This window comes from Monodelphis domestica, chromosome 4 (assembly GCF_027887165.1).
Source record: "Monodelphis domestica isolate mMonDom1 chromosome 4, mMonDom1.pri, whole genome shotgun sequence".
Lineage (NCBI taxonomy): Eukaryota > Metazoa > Chordata > Mammalia > Didelphimorphia > Didelphidae > Monodelphis > Monodelphis domestica.
In genome coordinates this window covers 5,223,111-5,237,055 of record NC_077230.1, presented here as the reverse complement: position 1 = coordinate 5,237,055, position 13,945 = coordinate 5,223,111, and the positions used below count along the sequence as shown (strand labels likewise).

At 35.0% G+C, this 13,945-nt stretch overlaps 1 protein-coding gene across 10 annotated transcripts in view; it reads left to right on the top strand.

Annotated features, from left to right (window-relative positions):
* The window catches only part of TTC3 (tetratricopeptide repeat domain 3), a 193,218-nt gene that overhangs the window by 140,650 nt on the left and 38,623 nt on the right, over nucleotides 1-13,945 (top strand). For all 10 annotated transcript variants that reach the window (XR_008911745.1, XM_056797083.1, XM_056797082.1 and 7 more), the window contains exons 35-39: nucleotides 333-482; nucleotides 1,460-1,599; nucleotides 10,236-10,304; nucleotides 11,139-11,235; nucleotides 12,608-12,708. Coding sequence is in view for 9 of the 10 variants with exons in the window: in XM_056797083.1 (XP_056653061.1) it covers nucleotides 333-482; nucleotides 1,460-1,599; nucleotides 10,236-10,304; nucleotides 11,139-11,235; nucleotides 12,608-12,708 (557 nt within the window). In the remaining variant the exon portion in view is untranslated. The remainder of the gene's footprint in view (nucleotides 1-332; nucleotides 483-1,459; nucleotides 1,600-10,235; nucleotides 10,305-11,138; nucleotides 11,236-12,607; nucleotides 12,709-13,945) is intronic.

Sequence of the window (13,945 nt, the reverse complement as noted above, 5' to 3'; positions counted from 1 at the left end):
TGTATAAATTATGAAATCACAGGGAGCAAAGATTAGCACTGTAGAGCTCATAGTCCACAGATAGTTCTATCCTTTAATAGACTTTTTAAAGTATTCACAAATAAATTGAGTACACCTGACTGCCCTTTTTCAACTTTCCTAATGGCAAGATGTCAAAGAACTGTGGGAATTAAAAGACTAAGGTAATCCTAGACCAGTCCTGTTTGGGCAGAACGTTACCTCCAATTGTGAGAGTTAACCAGGATGGAACAGGCTTTTTTGAGCTATAGAACTATTGAATTTACGATCTTCAGAGTGTTTGTTAAGTATGCGATTTCATGATTTAATTATAGGGTGATATTTTACGAATGGAAAAGGAACATCAGGTATTACAAGAGCAACTTAAGGAAGCAAAGGAAAAATATGAGCAATTAAAATGTAGAAGTACAGAAGAGACCAGAGAGCTGGAAGAAAAACTGAAAAGAACAATGGAAGAAAATAAGGTACTTTTGTCATCCATGCCTCCATTATAATACAAGACAATTGTAGTTGTCCAAGACTACACAAAGCATTTAGAATATTGATTGAAAAAAAATCCCTCAAAGCTTCCCAAATAAGTTTTCTGCTATAAAGCTAAATAGTGGCCGTTTAAAAGCTAGGTAGTAGGAGTCTTTGCTCTGAAGAAGTTGAGCAAATAAATCTTCCTCCCTTCTTGGTAGAGGTGGAAGTTCACACATACTGTCAAACTCGGTTGAATTGTTGGTTAATTTTATTGAACTGCTTTTTTTCCCTTTTATGAGGGTTGGGCTAAAGGGAGGAAGGGACACCTTCAAAAATGCGAGTGATATAAAAATAATATATCAATATGTTAAAGACAAGATTAGACAGCCTAGGTTACTCAGTGATCTAGTCAATCAGATCAGCAGTAGGCATGGTACTGCCATTTAGAGCAGCAAAGAGAGCTCCTAGGAAGCTTCTATCTCAATTTCTTGCCAACTGACACCTGGTATCCAGCCATCTAGTCAACTGTGTTTGTAGGGTACGATTAATTAAGCCTTAAAGAACTCATAAAGAATAGGGCAGCAGCCACAGTGGGAGTTCTACAACATGGGACTTATACAAACTGAAATAGTAAACTCACTAGGACCAGAGGGAAAAAGATAGCAAGATCTGTAATTTACTATTTCCGTAATTTCCTATTATCTGTAATTTATTTCTCCTACAATTCTTTTTAAATTAATTTACATTTATGAAGAGCTCCGAAGAGAGGCATGTCACTTAACCCACCAACCCACCCCCATTGCCTAGCCCATTTTCTGCCTTGAAACTAATGCACAGTATTGATTCTAAGATGGAAGGTAAAGGTTTTTTTTTAATTGCATATCAGTTTTCATACTTATGAAAGCAGATGTCTTCTTTACTTGCCATTGTGAAGTATTGTTTAAAGAAACTTTTTCATTAATGTAATGTTTGATCATAGATTACCAAGACTGAATTGAATTGGTTTCATCAAGATCTGGAAATAGAAATGAAAAAATGGCAACAGGAAAAAAAGGAAAATCATGAAAAATTAAAAACTCTAAGAAATAAAGTCAAGAAGCTTACAGATTCCAGTGAAACGTAAGTAGCAAGGATAAAAAAATGACCTTGTATTCATTGATATGATTTAAGAGAAATATTTACATATTTTAACAATTCTAATGATGCTTAATTTATAAATTAAATTGAACGAGATCTATAGATATGATGTAGATTCATTTTTCCTAGCACTATTTAATTTCATTTATAATCATTTCTGTGTGGTATCTTGAAATTTTAAAGATAACTTCATATCTGATTTAAAATCTAACTGAATTTGGAAAGGAGTGAACTTGATACAATTTTAGAGGGAAAGTTAAATATAATGAAAGGAGCAGTAGCCTGGGAATCTGGAACCTGTGTTCTCATTCCAATTCTGCAGCCTTATGCAAGTTGACAATCCTCTCTGGCCTTAGACAAGCTACTTAAGGTCTCTAGGCCTTCGTTTGCTCTTCTGCAAAATGAAGAGCTGAACTAGATGACTAGTCACGTCTTCTCCAGGTCAAAAGTCTATCATCTTCCATTTATATGTTTTCTGTCTATAAAATTCTGTTTCCTAAATACATACCCCATGTACCTGTATTTACACCTATTTATTATCTTTCTGTTTTGTCCCAGAAGTTACTGAAATTGAGGAACACAGCATAGCCTAGATCACCCCTAAACAAATGGTGCAGCTGTTTATCCTCAGAGTTCTCTGTCTACTCTCCTATGTTTTCTGTTCCCTTCCAGCTCCAAACTTCCTCTCTCATGGACACCCTAATGTAGCATCTGTTTTGAATCTGTTTATTATGAGAACTTGGCGTGTATGTATCATATCCATGTCGTGAAACAAAGGAGATAATACATTCGTGATAGGTATTGACGGCTTAATAATAATGTAATGGGTAATCCCTCAGAGAGATGATAAACAAGGAAGTGTAACAGAATGAATATTTAATGATGTAATATCATATCCAGGGTGAACTGGTAGGAGCTATATTTTAAGGAGAGGCAGATCTTACCCAGGTGCCCTCGATTCATGTCACCTAAAATAACCAGCTATTCCAGTTAGTGTTGAGACTGATTTGCAAATAACACTGTCTCCCCAGCCAGGGTATATGCCACAATGTAGTATGCTTGTGAATCGCCAGGCTTTGGACTACTGTACTATTCCATTACAAGGCTAGGAAATAGAGATAAAACCAGCCAACTCTTCCCTCACTAGGATAGTGTCGTGCAATGGACTGTTAGCCAGTCTAGCAGAGCCTCTTTTCCCTTCTGCTTTTGTCTCTCAAACTAGAGAGGGAGGCATAAATCAGCAGGAACCTCACAGGCTATAACTCTCTAACTATAGTTGTCATTAAGGGCAGTCAAGTGCTTTCTTTTCCCACAGTTTTTTGTTTGTTTTAAATTTATTTAGTTGATTAATTTAGAATATTTTTCCATGGTTACATGTTGTTAAATTTTTTTTTAAATTTATTTATTTAGTCAACTTAGAACATTATTTCATGATTACAAGAATCATATTATTTCCCTCCCTCCCCTCCCCTCACCCTTCCCATAGCCAACGTGCAATTCCCCTGGGTATTACATGTGTCCTTGATCAGAACCTATTTCCATGTTGTTGGTGTTTGTACTAAGATGATCATTTAGAGTCTCCATCCCCAGCCATATCCCCTCGACCCATGTGATCAAGCAGTTGTTTTTCTTCCGTGTTTCTACTCCCACAGTGTTTCCTCGGAATGTGGATAGTGTTCTTTCTCATAGATCCCTCCAAGTTGTTCAGGATCACTGCATTGCCACTAATGGAGAAGTCCATTACATTCAATTGTGCCACAGCGTATCAGTCTCTGTACAATGTTCTCCTGGTTCTGTTCCTCTCACTCTGCATCACTTCCTGGAAGTCCTTCCAGTCTCCATGGAATCCCTCCAGTTCATCATTCCTTTGAGCACAATATTATTCCATCACCATCAGATACCATAATTTGTTCAGCCATTCCCCAGTTGAAGGGCATCCCCTCCTTTTCCAGTTTTTGGCCACCACAGAGTGCAGCTATGAATATTCTTGTATAAGTCTTTTTCCTTATTATCTCTTTGGGGTACAAACCCAGCATTGCTATGGCTGGATCAAAGGGCAGACAGTCTTTTAGCACCCTTTAGGCATAGTTCCAGATTTCCTTCCAAAATGGTTGGATCAATTCACAACTCCACCAGCAATGCATTAATGTCCCAACTTTGCCACATCCCCTCCAGCATTCATTACTTTCCCTTGCTGTCATGTTAGCCAATCAGCTAGGTGTGAGGGGATACCTCAGAGTTGTTTTGATTTGCAGCTCTCTGATTATAAGAGATTTAGAACACTTTTTCATGTGCTTATTAATAGTTTTGATTTCTTTAACTGAAAATTGCCTATTCATGTCCCTTGCTCATTTATCAAGTGGAGAATGGCTTGATTTTTTGTACAATTGATTTAGCTCTTTATAAATTTGAGTAATTAGATCTTTATCAGAGGTTTTTGTTATGAAGACTGTTTCCCAATTTGTTGCTTCCCTTCTAATTTTGGTCGCATTGGTTTTGTTTGTACAAAAACTTTTTAATTTAATGTAATTAAAATTATTGATTTTACATTTTGTGATTTTTTTTTCTAGCTCTTGCTTGGTTTTAAAGTCTTTCCTTTCCCAAAGATATGACATGTGTTACTATTCTGTGTTCACCTAATTTGCTTATAGCTTCCTTCTTTATATTCAAGTCATTCACCCATTCTGAGTTTATCTTGGTGTAGGGTGTAAGATGTTGATCCAAACCTAATCTCTCCCATACTGTCTTCCAATTTTCCCAGCAGTTTTTATCAAATAGTGGGTTTTGGTCCCCAAAACTAGGATCTTTGGATTTATCATAGACTCCTGCTAAGGTCATTTACCCCAAGTCTATTCCACTGATCCTCCTTTCTGTCTCTTAGCCAGTACCAAATTGTTTTGATAATCACTGCTTTATAGTATAGTTTGAGATATGGGACTGCAAGTCCTCCTTCCTTTGCGTTTTTTTCATGATTTCCCTGGATATCCTTGATCTTTTGTTCTTCCAAATGAACTTTGTTGTGTTTTTTTCTAATTCGGTAAAGAAGTTTTTTGGTAGTTCAATGGGTATGGCACTAAATAAGTAAATTAATTTGGGTAGGATTGTCCTTTTTATTATGTTAGCTCGTCCCACCCATGACCAATGTTTTTCCAATTGTTTAGATCTAGTTTTAATTGTGTGGAGAGTGTTTTGTAGTTGTGTTCATATAGTTCCTGTATTTGGCTCGGCAGATAGATTCCTAAGGATTTTATATTGTCTAGGGTGATTTTGAATGGAATTTCTCTTTCTAATTCATGCTGCTGAGATGTATTGGAAATATATAGAAATGCTGATGTGGGTTTATTTTGTATCCTGCAACTTTGCTAAAGTTGTTAATTATTTCCATTAGCTTTTTGGTTGATTCTATAGGATTCTTTAAGTAGACCATCATGTCATCTGCAAAGAGTGATAGCTTGGTCTCCTCATTGCCAATTTTAATGCCTTCAATTTCTTTTTCTTCTCTAATTGCTACTGCTAGTGTTTCTAGTACAATGTTAAATAATAGAGGTGATAATGGGCATCATGGTTACATGATTCATATTCTTTTCCTCCCCTTTTCCCTCCCCTCCATAGCCAATGAACAATTCAACTGGGTTTTACATGTGTCATTGATCAAGACCTTTTTCCATATTATTAATATTTGCAATAGAGTGATTATTTAGAGTCTCCATCCCTGATCATATCCTCAATGAACTCGGTGATGAAGGAAATGTTTTTTTTTTCTGTGTTTCTACTCCCACAGATCTTTTTCTGAATATGGACAGTGTTCTTTCTCATAAGTTCCTCAGAATTGTCCTGGATCATTGCATTGCTGCTAAGAGAGAAGTCCATTTTGTTCGATTGTTGAAGTCTTTTAAATGCACTTCAGCCTTTATCTGGCCAATCGGGAGCTAGGAGCGGAAGCTTTCTCATTATTTGGCTCCTCTTCCCCTAGTACATTCACACTACTCTATAGAGCTGGGGTTTTTCATCTCCCCCCTAGTCTGTACTTTCCTCCTGAGTTCTTCTCCACAAAGAGGTTTTTCACTAGTAATGATTCAAATCAGAGGTACCTGGTGTTCAATGATCCATCTTTCCTCTTTAAAGTCAAAAGCAAAACAAAACCCTATGAAATCCCCTTTTCTGATAGTTAAAAAATTAACATTCCATAGACTTCAAACATTTATCATTTCATGAATTTTAATCAATTAAATATTAAAAATAGTTAGTTTAAAATAAGAAGGAACCACAAAGCCCTGCATCCTCAACCATGTCTCAGCCTTCAAACTGGTCTATTTAACATTGTTTCTTCATAATTCAATTTTTTATAAGTTTTTAGTGTGTATATATTCTCTCCCCTCGCCCTTTTCAGCCACCCACTATTCACTGATGGACTTTACAAAGTGATTTGAACCTTTTTATTATGCAAGTCTATAGTCTTTCCCTTTGGGGTAACCACACTGCTCATGTATTTTTTGAAACAATTTCTTTATACATAGATTTAAGCAGCTTTTACTAAAACAAAAGTGCTTTCTACCAACTTCCAGGCACCGAAGTTGATTTATTTCCTTTTATTTATGCAAAGGTAAATTTTCTGCCTCTTTTAGCATTCAAACTGTTCGGTTCTGTTAGGGACTAGTTGTTATGCTTTTGTGGAATGATTCTTGGAACCATTCATTAGATAATCAGCCTTCTAAGGACAGAACTGTGTACCCTATACCTGTTGGTTTGAATAAAATTGGATTGAATTAGAAATTTTAAAATAATTTTGTATTTTGGGGTCTGCCCAATTTCTTTACATTAGACTTTTAGCTCTGCTATTACTGAATATACAGAAGTTTAAGTAGATTAAATATATGACAACTAATTTACTTTAATCCATTTATGTTTTCAGTAGAATGTTACAATAATTTCTGTTTTCCACTGCCTCTATTAAAATTATTTTTGCTTTGATCCTAGGACTGCGTACTTATATGAGGGTAATGTGAAAATGCTCATTATTTAGATAAGGATTGAGAGTTAAAAGTAAAATTATTGAAATTCTTCAATTAAAGTTTCTATCTTTAAAATTCAGTGAATGTATTTTCTCAAAATATGGCAGGTCCCCCCCCAAAGTATCACTTTTTTTTCTTTGATCACATGCAGTATATCAGAGTATGTACCAGTAGCTTTACTTTAAAAGTTGTTTTTTTTCCCTGATTTGAAACATCAAATAAAAGCATGTCCATACAAATGGCAGAATAGCAAAAAAAAAAACAAACTTATATGAAACTGAATCTATTTCATAACACTTTTAAAAAGTAGAAATTTTTACTATACTATTTGCATTACTATCCTTCTAATAAGTACTTTTTCCAGAACTTCCTTCTGTTCTCTGTACATTAAAAAGAAATGTTTTTTTGTTATCAAGTATTCATTTTTTTCCTCTTTCCTACCTTCTCCCACTAGAAAAGAAAAAGAAAAACTCTCATAACACATGCATAATCAAATAAAACCAATCCTATAGCTATCTCCAAGAATTTATTTTCATTCTGCTTATTTAATTCATGACCTTTTTGTCAGGAGGTGGGTAGCATCCTTCATGATAGATCTTTTGAAATCATGATTGATCATTACATTAAGTTGAGTTCTTATATTTTTCCTAAACAATTTTTTTTACAGTATCTTTATGGTATGAATTATTCCTGGTTCTGCTCACTTTGCTTTGCATCAATTCATACAAGTTTCCCAGGTTTCTTACAAACCATTTCTTTCATCAATTTTTACTGCACAATAATACTCTATTGCATTCTTAGATCATAACTTGTTTAATAATTTCTTAATTGACAGATACTCCCTTAGTTTCCATTTCTTTGCTACTATAAAAAAAAAAGCTGCTATAAATATTTTTATACACAGAAAATGTTTTCTTCTTTATACATATGAACTCTCTTTAGGGTTCTACTATACATTTTTAAAATATAAATTTAAACAGTAAATATTCCGTTTGGGGAGTTATCACTATTACTTCTTCCATCCCCGTCATTAAAAAGTGAGTGAAATAATAAAAAAAAAAAACTTTTAACTTAAGAAAAGCCAAGCAAAATTATTCCACATAGTGGCTATATCCAGAAACGTATGTCTCTATACCTTGTATCCATTATCTTGCCTTGAGGTGGCCAGCATGTAAATCTTCATTTAAAAAAGTAACTCTGTCTTTCAAGAATTTACATTTACTACTGAAGACAGTGTGTACTGTGGGAATGTAAGTTTGTGTAAAACAAAAAGTAAGACGAGGAAAGTAGTATCAGATCATCCCCTGGTTAGAAAAAGAGTCATGTCCTTTGCCATCTTCCCTTTCCCCTGATTTTAGCAACCTCTTCAGGTGCCAAGGATTTCATCATTTTTATGTAGTTATCTTCATATGTCCAGCCCTAGTCTCTCACTTGAGGTTCAGTGGCACTGTGTGTCCTAAAGACATCTCAGACTCTCCATGTCCAAACAGATCCTCCTGGTGAATCTCTGTTTCTGTTAAGGAACCCCCGTTCTTCCAGGTTGCCAGGTTATAACCTCATGGTTCCCCTTGACTCATTCTCACTCACTCCATATATCCAGGCTTTGGCTCAGCCTGGCTGTTTCTGTGTCCCCAACATCTTTTCATATCTAACTCCTTCCCTCTACTCATATGGCAACTACTGGAGAATAGACCTTCACCACCGCGAACTAGACTGTTGCAATGAGGTTTTTTGTCTTGCCTCAAATCTTTCCCTACAATTTTCACAGTTGGGTTGATCTGACTGCATCACTCCTTTATTCAATAAACTTCTATTCCCCAGAGCAGTGATAGCAAACCTTTTAGAGATTGAGTGCCCAAGCTGCCACCCTCATGCCATACGTGAGAACCCCCACTCTTCCCCCACCCCTGTCTTCCGGTGCAGAGGGGAGCAGCCCCCTCTGGTATGTGTTCCATAGGTTCACCAATGTAGCCCTAGAGGATAAACTGCTTTTTTAACCCTCCACAAGGCAACCTCAACCTGTCTTTTCTAGTCTCATTGCACAGTAATTCAAAACAGCTTAGTTCTCTCAAAAATGTACCTATGTGTATATGTATGGACGTATTGTCTCCCTTGATAAGAATGCAAAATTCTTGAAAGCAGAAATTGTTACTTTTTTATCTTTGTATCTCAAGAACATCATAATTGCTTAATAAATTCTTATTACTGATTCGTATAAAAGGTTGCACTTCATTTGAGTTTTCAAGGAAAATAAGAATTCTGAAAGGTGGTAAGGCCATACTATATTCCAGTCATGGGGAACAGCAGCCTGTGTAAAATTTGAGGATTAGGGTTGTTATGTGTAAGAAACAATAAGAAAGCCTGTTTGACTAATTAATGCTTCTGTAGCGATGAGAGTTTTCTTTGATTTTTAAATTTAAATTTTTTTATTTTATATTAAAATAGAGTAAAATTGTCATGTGATATATATATATATATATATATTAGGATAAAAATTAAGTTGCTAGTTTTTCTTGAATATAAAGTAGAGAGAACTTTGCATGTACCTTACCATGACTTGAGTCAAAAACATCTTTGCTCAAATTAAGTGTTAAAAATCAAACAATTAGGACAGAAGTTTTAAAACACTTAAAAAATTTTTGCTGAATTTAATGTATATACTTGTTAAAAGTGAGGTCCAAAATTATTTTGGCTGCCAATAAGTTTAATTGTACAAAATAATGACACTAAATTTTTTGAAAATTTCACACAAACTATTATTTATTTAAGAAAACTCTTCAAAATTTGAGTGAGATATTTTGAAGTAAAAAAACCCCTAAAACTATAAGTAAAGCCATGTCCTTTAAAGAAGCCTATCCATAATGCTATTTCTTGGCATAAATAATTTTCATGGCATGAGGGGATGTGATCTTAAAACCTCTCTGATAGTGCCAACCCCATGCATCGTTTTCAAACTCCGAAAAATCCATGTTATATGTCCCCATTACCAACTGTACTTCTTTGAAATGAAAAAAAAATCAATTAAATTACATGTATGTCATCATCTCATTAGTCTTGTTTGGGAAATTTTTGATGAGTAAAATATAATTCGATGACTAGTTAGGCACCTTAGGAATTGGTGTTAAATTCCTTGTCTGAATCAGTATTCTTTTACCAAACTTTTTGTTGCAGTATTAACAAACAGCATTTTTCTTTATCAAAAGCTATCTCTATCAAAATTTTACAGGTTAAGTCAGAGTTTGTTTTGTGTATGGAATTCTCTTAGGTTTACCATAAAGTGGAAATCATTTTATCTCCAACAATGTGTGAATAAGCCCGATTTAGAAATATAACAAATACTTCCCTTCTCATCTTCATGGTCTTTATTAAAGACAAAATAGCTACTACAAGGTTAAATTGCGAAAAGGGAATATACAATGACCTCTTCGGTTCATTTTTTATTTTACTATTCATATTATTAATGTAAATTATATAGTTTGATCTGATATTTAGGCCTTGTCTTTTCTCATTTTTTTCTCTGAGTCTTTTCTTGGTTTTTTTCCTCTGAGCTGAAACTTCTCAAGGCTCAAATTAATTTTATATTAATTTCCTGGTTGTTTTTCATAGATACTCAAGGAATAATGAGGAAAAGGATCAACAGTATGCATCACACTTGGATCAATTCCTCAAAATCAGGTCTGTTTTTTAAAATGTTTTATACCTAAAGTAATGTCTGTTTTCGACTTGGACACCTCAAACTGCAATAAGTGCTTTCCCTTTTGATTGCTTTCTATCTTTTTAATATATATATCTTGTATATGTACTTCGTTATTTTCATGGTTGTTTCCCCATAAGAGTGTGAGTTCTTTTTTTTCCTCAGAGTTGTAAATTTATTAGTTTTTCAACATGGGGAAAACTATGATACAAAGTAGGAATAGGATAAGTATAAGGAGAGGTCTGGACAAACAAACTATATATTTTTTGTGCAGTTCTATGCTACTTTTCATGACCCAAAGACACCAGCTACTGGGGGAAGAACTTGTTATTTGACAAAAGCTGCTAGAAAAGCTGGAAAGTATCCTGGCAGCAGTTAGATTTAGACCAGTATCTCACACCGTATATCAAGGTTAGCTCCCAATGAATACCTAACAGAAATAAGAGATCATGTCATGAACAAATTTTTTAGATGAATAGTTAGTAGAACAGTTTGTACTGTCTGCGGCCCAGTCTAGGTGACGTGAAGTGTGAGTTCTTGGAAAGAGGGACTGTTTGTTTCTGTCTTTGTATTCCCATCACACATATTAAGTGCTTAATAAATACTTATTGACTAAAATACAAGCATTCCTACTCTTTACCAGCTCCTGTCAATTATTGCCTGTAATCCCATTAAATGCACCCTCTAGTTGTTGTATAGCAAAGCACTTAACTATATGTTGCTATAAGAAATGTAATTAATATTTTTATCACAAAATAAACTTGTATGCAATATCTCCCTGGCTTAAAATATTTCAAGATTGTTTTTTTCAATAGTAATAAATTTGCAAATGAAAAATTGAAAATGGAGGAACTTATAAAGAAGGGAAAAGAGAATTACCATGAAGCTATTAAAAGAGCTGTAGCTGCAGAGGTGAGTCTAATGGTATTTTTTTTATGGCATGTTGAAATGGATGTATTTCAAAAACATACAACAGATTCAGGAGATGTACTTTTTGATGTACTGGCTTCATTTCCTGATGGTATATATACATTTTTAGTATTGAACAACTGAAATGAGGTTCCAGTTGGGAAATTTCACAACACTTAAAATCAATCTATTAAGGAATGGCAGCTTGGGAGTATTTTGTTTGGACCTAATTCCTCTCAATTGATGGCACTATTGCACAATGGAAAAGCCTCGATTGTGAATCAAAAGACCTGTGTTTAGAGCAAGTTACTTCCCATCTCTGGGCCTCAATTTCTTCATCTATACAATGAGGGATTTGGACACCCTGACCTTTAAGACCTTTGTATCTCTAAGTGTATAAAGGTTTTACCTCTTTGTATTTAATCATGACTACTGTTATAACTTTTCACTATTAGGAACAGATGATTATCTTGTGAGAGACAGATTTCTTTAGTAGATTAGATTGGCCCTGTTAAATCTGAATTTGCTACTTTCTTGAATTTTAAGATAGCAAATAAAACTTGGCAACTCATCAGACCACCTCCCAACCTCTGTCACCACCCCATTTGGAGATTGCATAAAGTATTAATTAGGATGACATAAATTCGGTCTCCATTCATTTCCACATATTTGTAAACTCTCTCCTTCCTATATAAAAAAGAAAATTTCATATTATACAGAGGCACACATATATGTATGAATATATGGGAATAGATGGTAAGAGACATACGCATAGATATATCTGTGTGTTTGCATACAAATATAGATTTTACATAGGACAAGCATTTTTCTCCCTTTTTCTACGAAAAGACTGGGAGAACATGGTCCTTCAAAAAATATCCACCAAGCCTAAGTTCAGTCAGTTGCCCCTTTTCATTGCCCTGGCCTGAGATAGCTCTCAAAACTGCCAATCAGAAAATTAGAGGAAGTTAAAAGGAGCCTTTTCCTGAAACTTAACTTTTCCACAGCATTTAATATTATAATAGGAAAAAGGAAATTAATCTTTCTGGCCCACTAGAAAGAAAGTAGTTTTTTCATTCTTTCCCAAACTTTCTACTCTAGCACATTCATTTGTGCTAGATTTATTGATAGAAAGTGTTCATTTCCATGTCTATCTAAAAAGTTTAGATACTTTCATCTCACAAAGTTTCCTTATTACTATATTCATCTTTATAAATGATCACAAGCCAAGATATACCACTGGATATTCACCTAACTGAAGTTATGATAGAGTTAAGAATGAGGAAACTTAGACATTTAGGAAGAAATCTATACTTAATGTGAGAATTTTCGTCAAATTTTATTTTTAAGATATGTAAAATTTCTCCAACTTTAGGTGACCATACTTGAAAACTGGAAGAATACTGATGTGAATAAATTGCAGATTACTTTATCAAAAGCAGAAATGTATATTAAGAACCTAAAGTTAATGAACAGGTACCACATGACTTTTTAGCTTTCTTTGCATGTCTTTTAGAAAATGGAAGCAAGATTGATAAATTGTAGATTTAACATATTCATCTAGTCATTTTGTTTTGTTTTTGATATTTTTGAGACAGTTTTCATTTTCGTTCAGCTTATTAAAACGTGACGGGGTAGTTTTTACAAATGCAATTGTGACCTTTAGATGTCTAGACTAGACTAAGGCCAGCAATCAGATATGGCCTGACTAATAATATAATATGTTCATTTTTCATCTCTTTAAATTTGGAGTTCGGCAAGCAAAATGATATCAGTTAATTATACATGTGAAGTCATGTAAAATATTTTCATATTGTGATTTTAAAATCTGCATCTTGCTTGGTCTAGCACCCAAAATTGTGCACACCCACACTATACAGGCATGTGCTAGTCAATGACAAATCAGAAATAACTAACTGCCCACCTGGCTGTCCTAAGCCAAGCTTGAGCCACCATTGGCACTTGCGAGGCACAGGAAGTGACGTAGAGAGCAGCCTCTGGAGTTCGCTGACTTCCTGGGGACAGGGCTAGGCGCCAGTTGGTGCTAGGAGCTCAAGCAGGGAGGAGGCCTGCACACAGCTTTCCTTCAGATCGGTCACATGAGTCAAGGACTGATTCTCCTTTCTACCTTGGCCTTCGGCCCTAAACTCCCTCTGGCTCTGCCGGAAGGTTGAGTTCACCCTTTTCCTTTTCCCCTTCTTTCCTTCTCTCCCTCTCCTTCTCTCTTACTCCCATTGTGATTAAACCACCATAAACTCCATTCTGACTTGAGTGTTTCATTTTAGAAATTTCATAAGTAAATTCCTTGGCGACCTTAAATTAATATATACCAGTCTTTAAAAGTGATTTCACAATAACAGTTTGGCCGACCAGCAAATACTGGTTTTGTTCTTTTTTTTCCTCTCTCTTATCCTCAAATTATTGTAATCTTTAAGTTGATTATGTTTTCATGATCCTTTGGGGGGGGATGTTTTTTTTTTTCCAAAAATGATCACATGGTGAAATGTAAAAATAGAGACTTGAACCCTGGACTCCATTTCCCAGAAGTCCTTGCTCACTCCCCAAAATGCCTTGTAACCTCACCTGGGCCAAGAGCAAGATGGGGTATAAAGGCTACTGGGGTCTTTTCCTACTTCCATTTGGGAGCACACCTGGCTCTCCACCTAGCAGGGAAGATGTGAGTGGTTGTGAATAGGCTCTCTGGGCCTAGCAC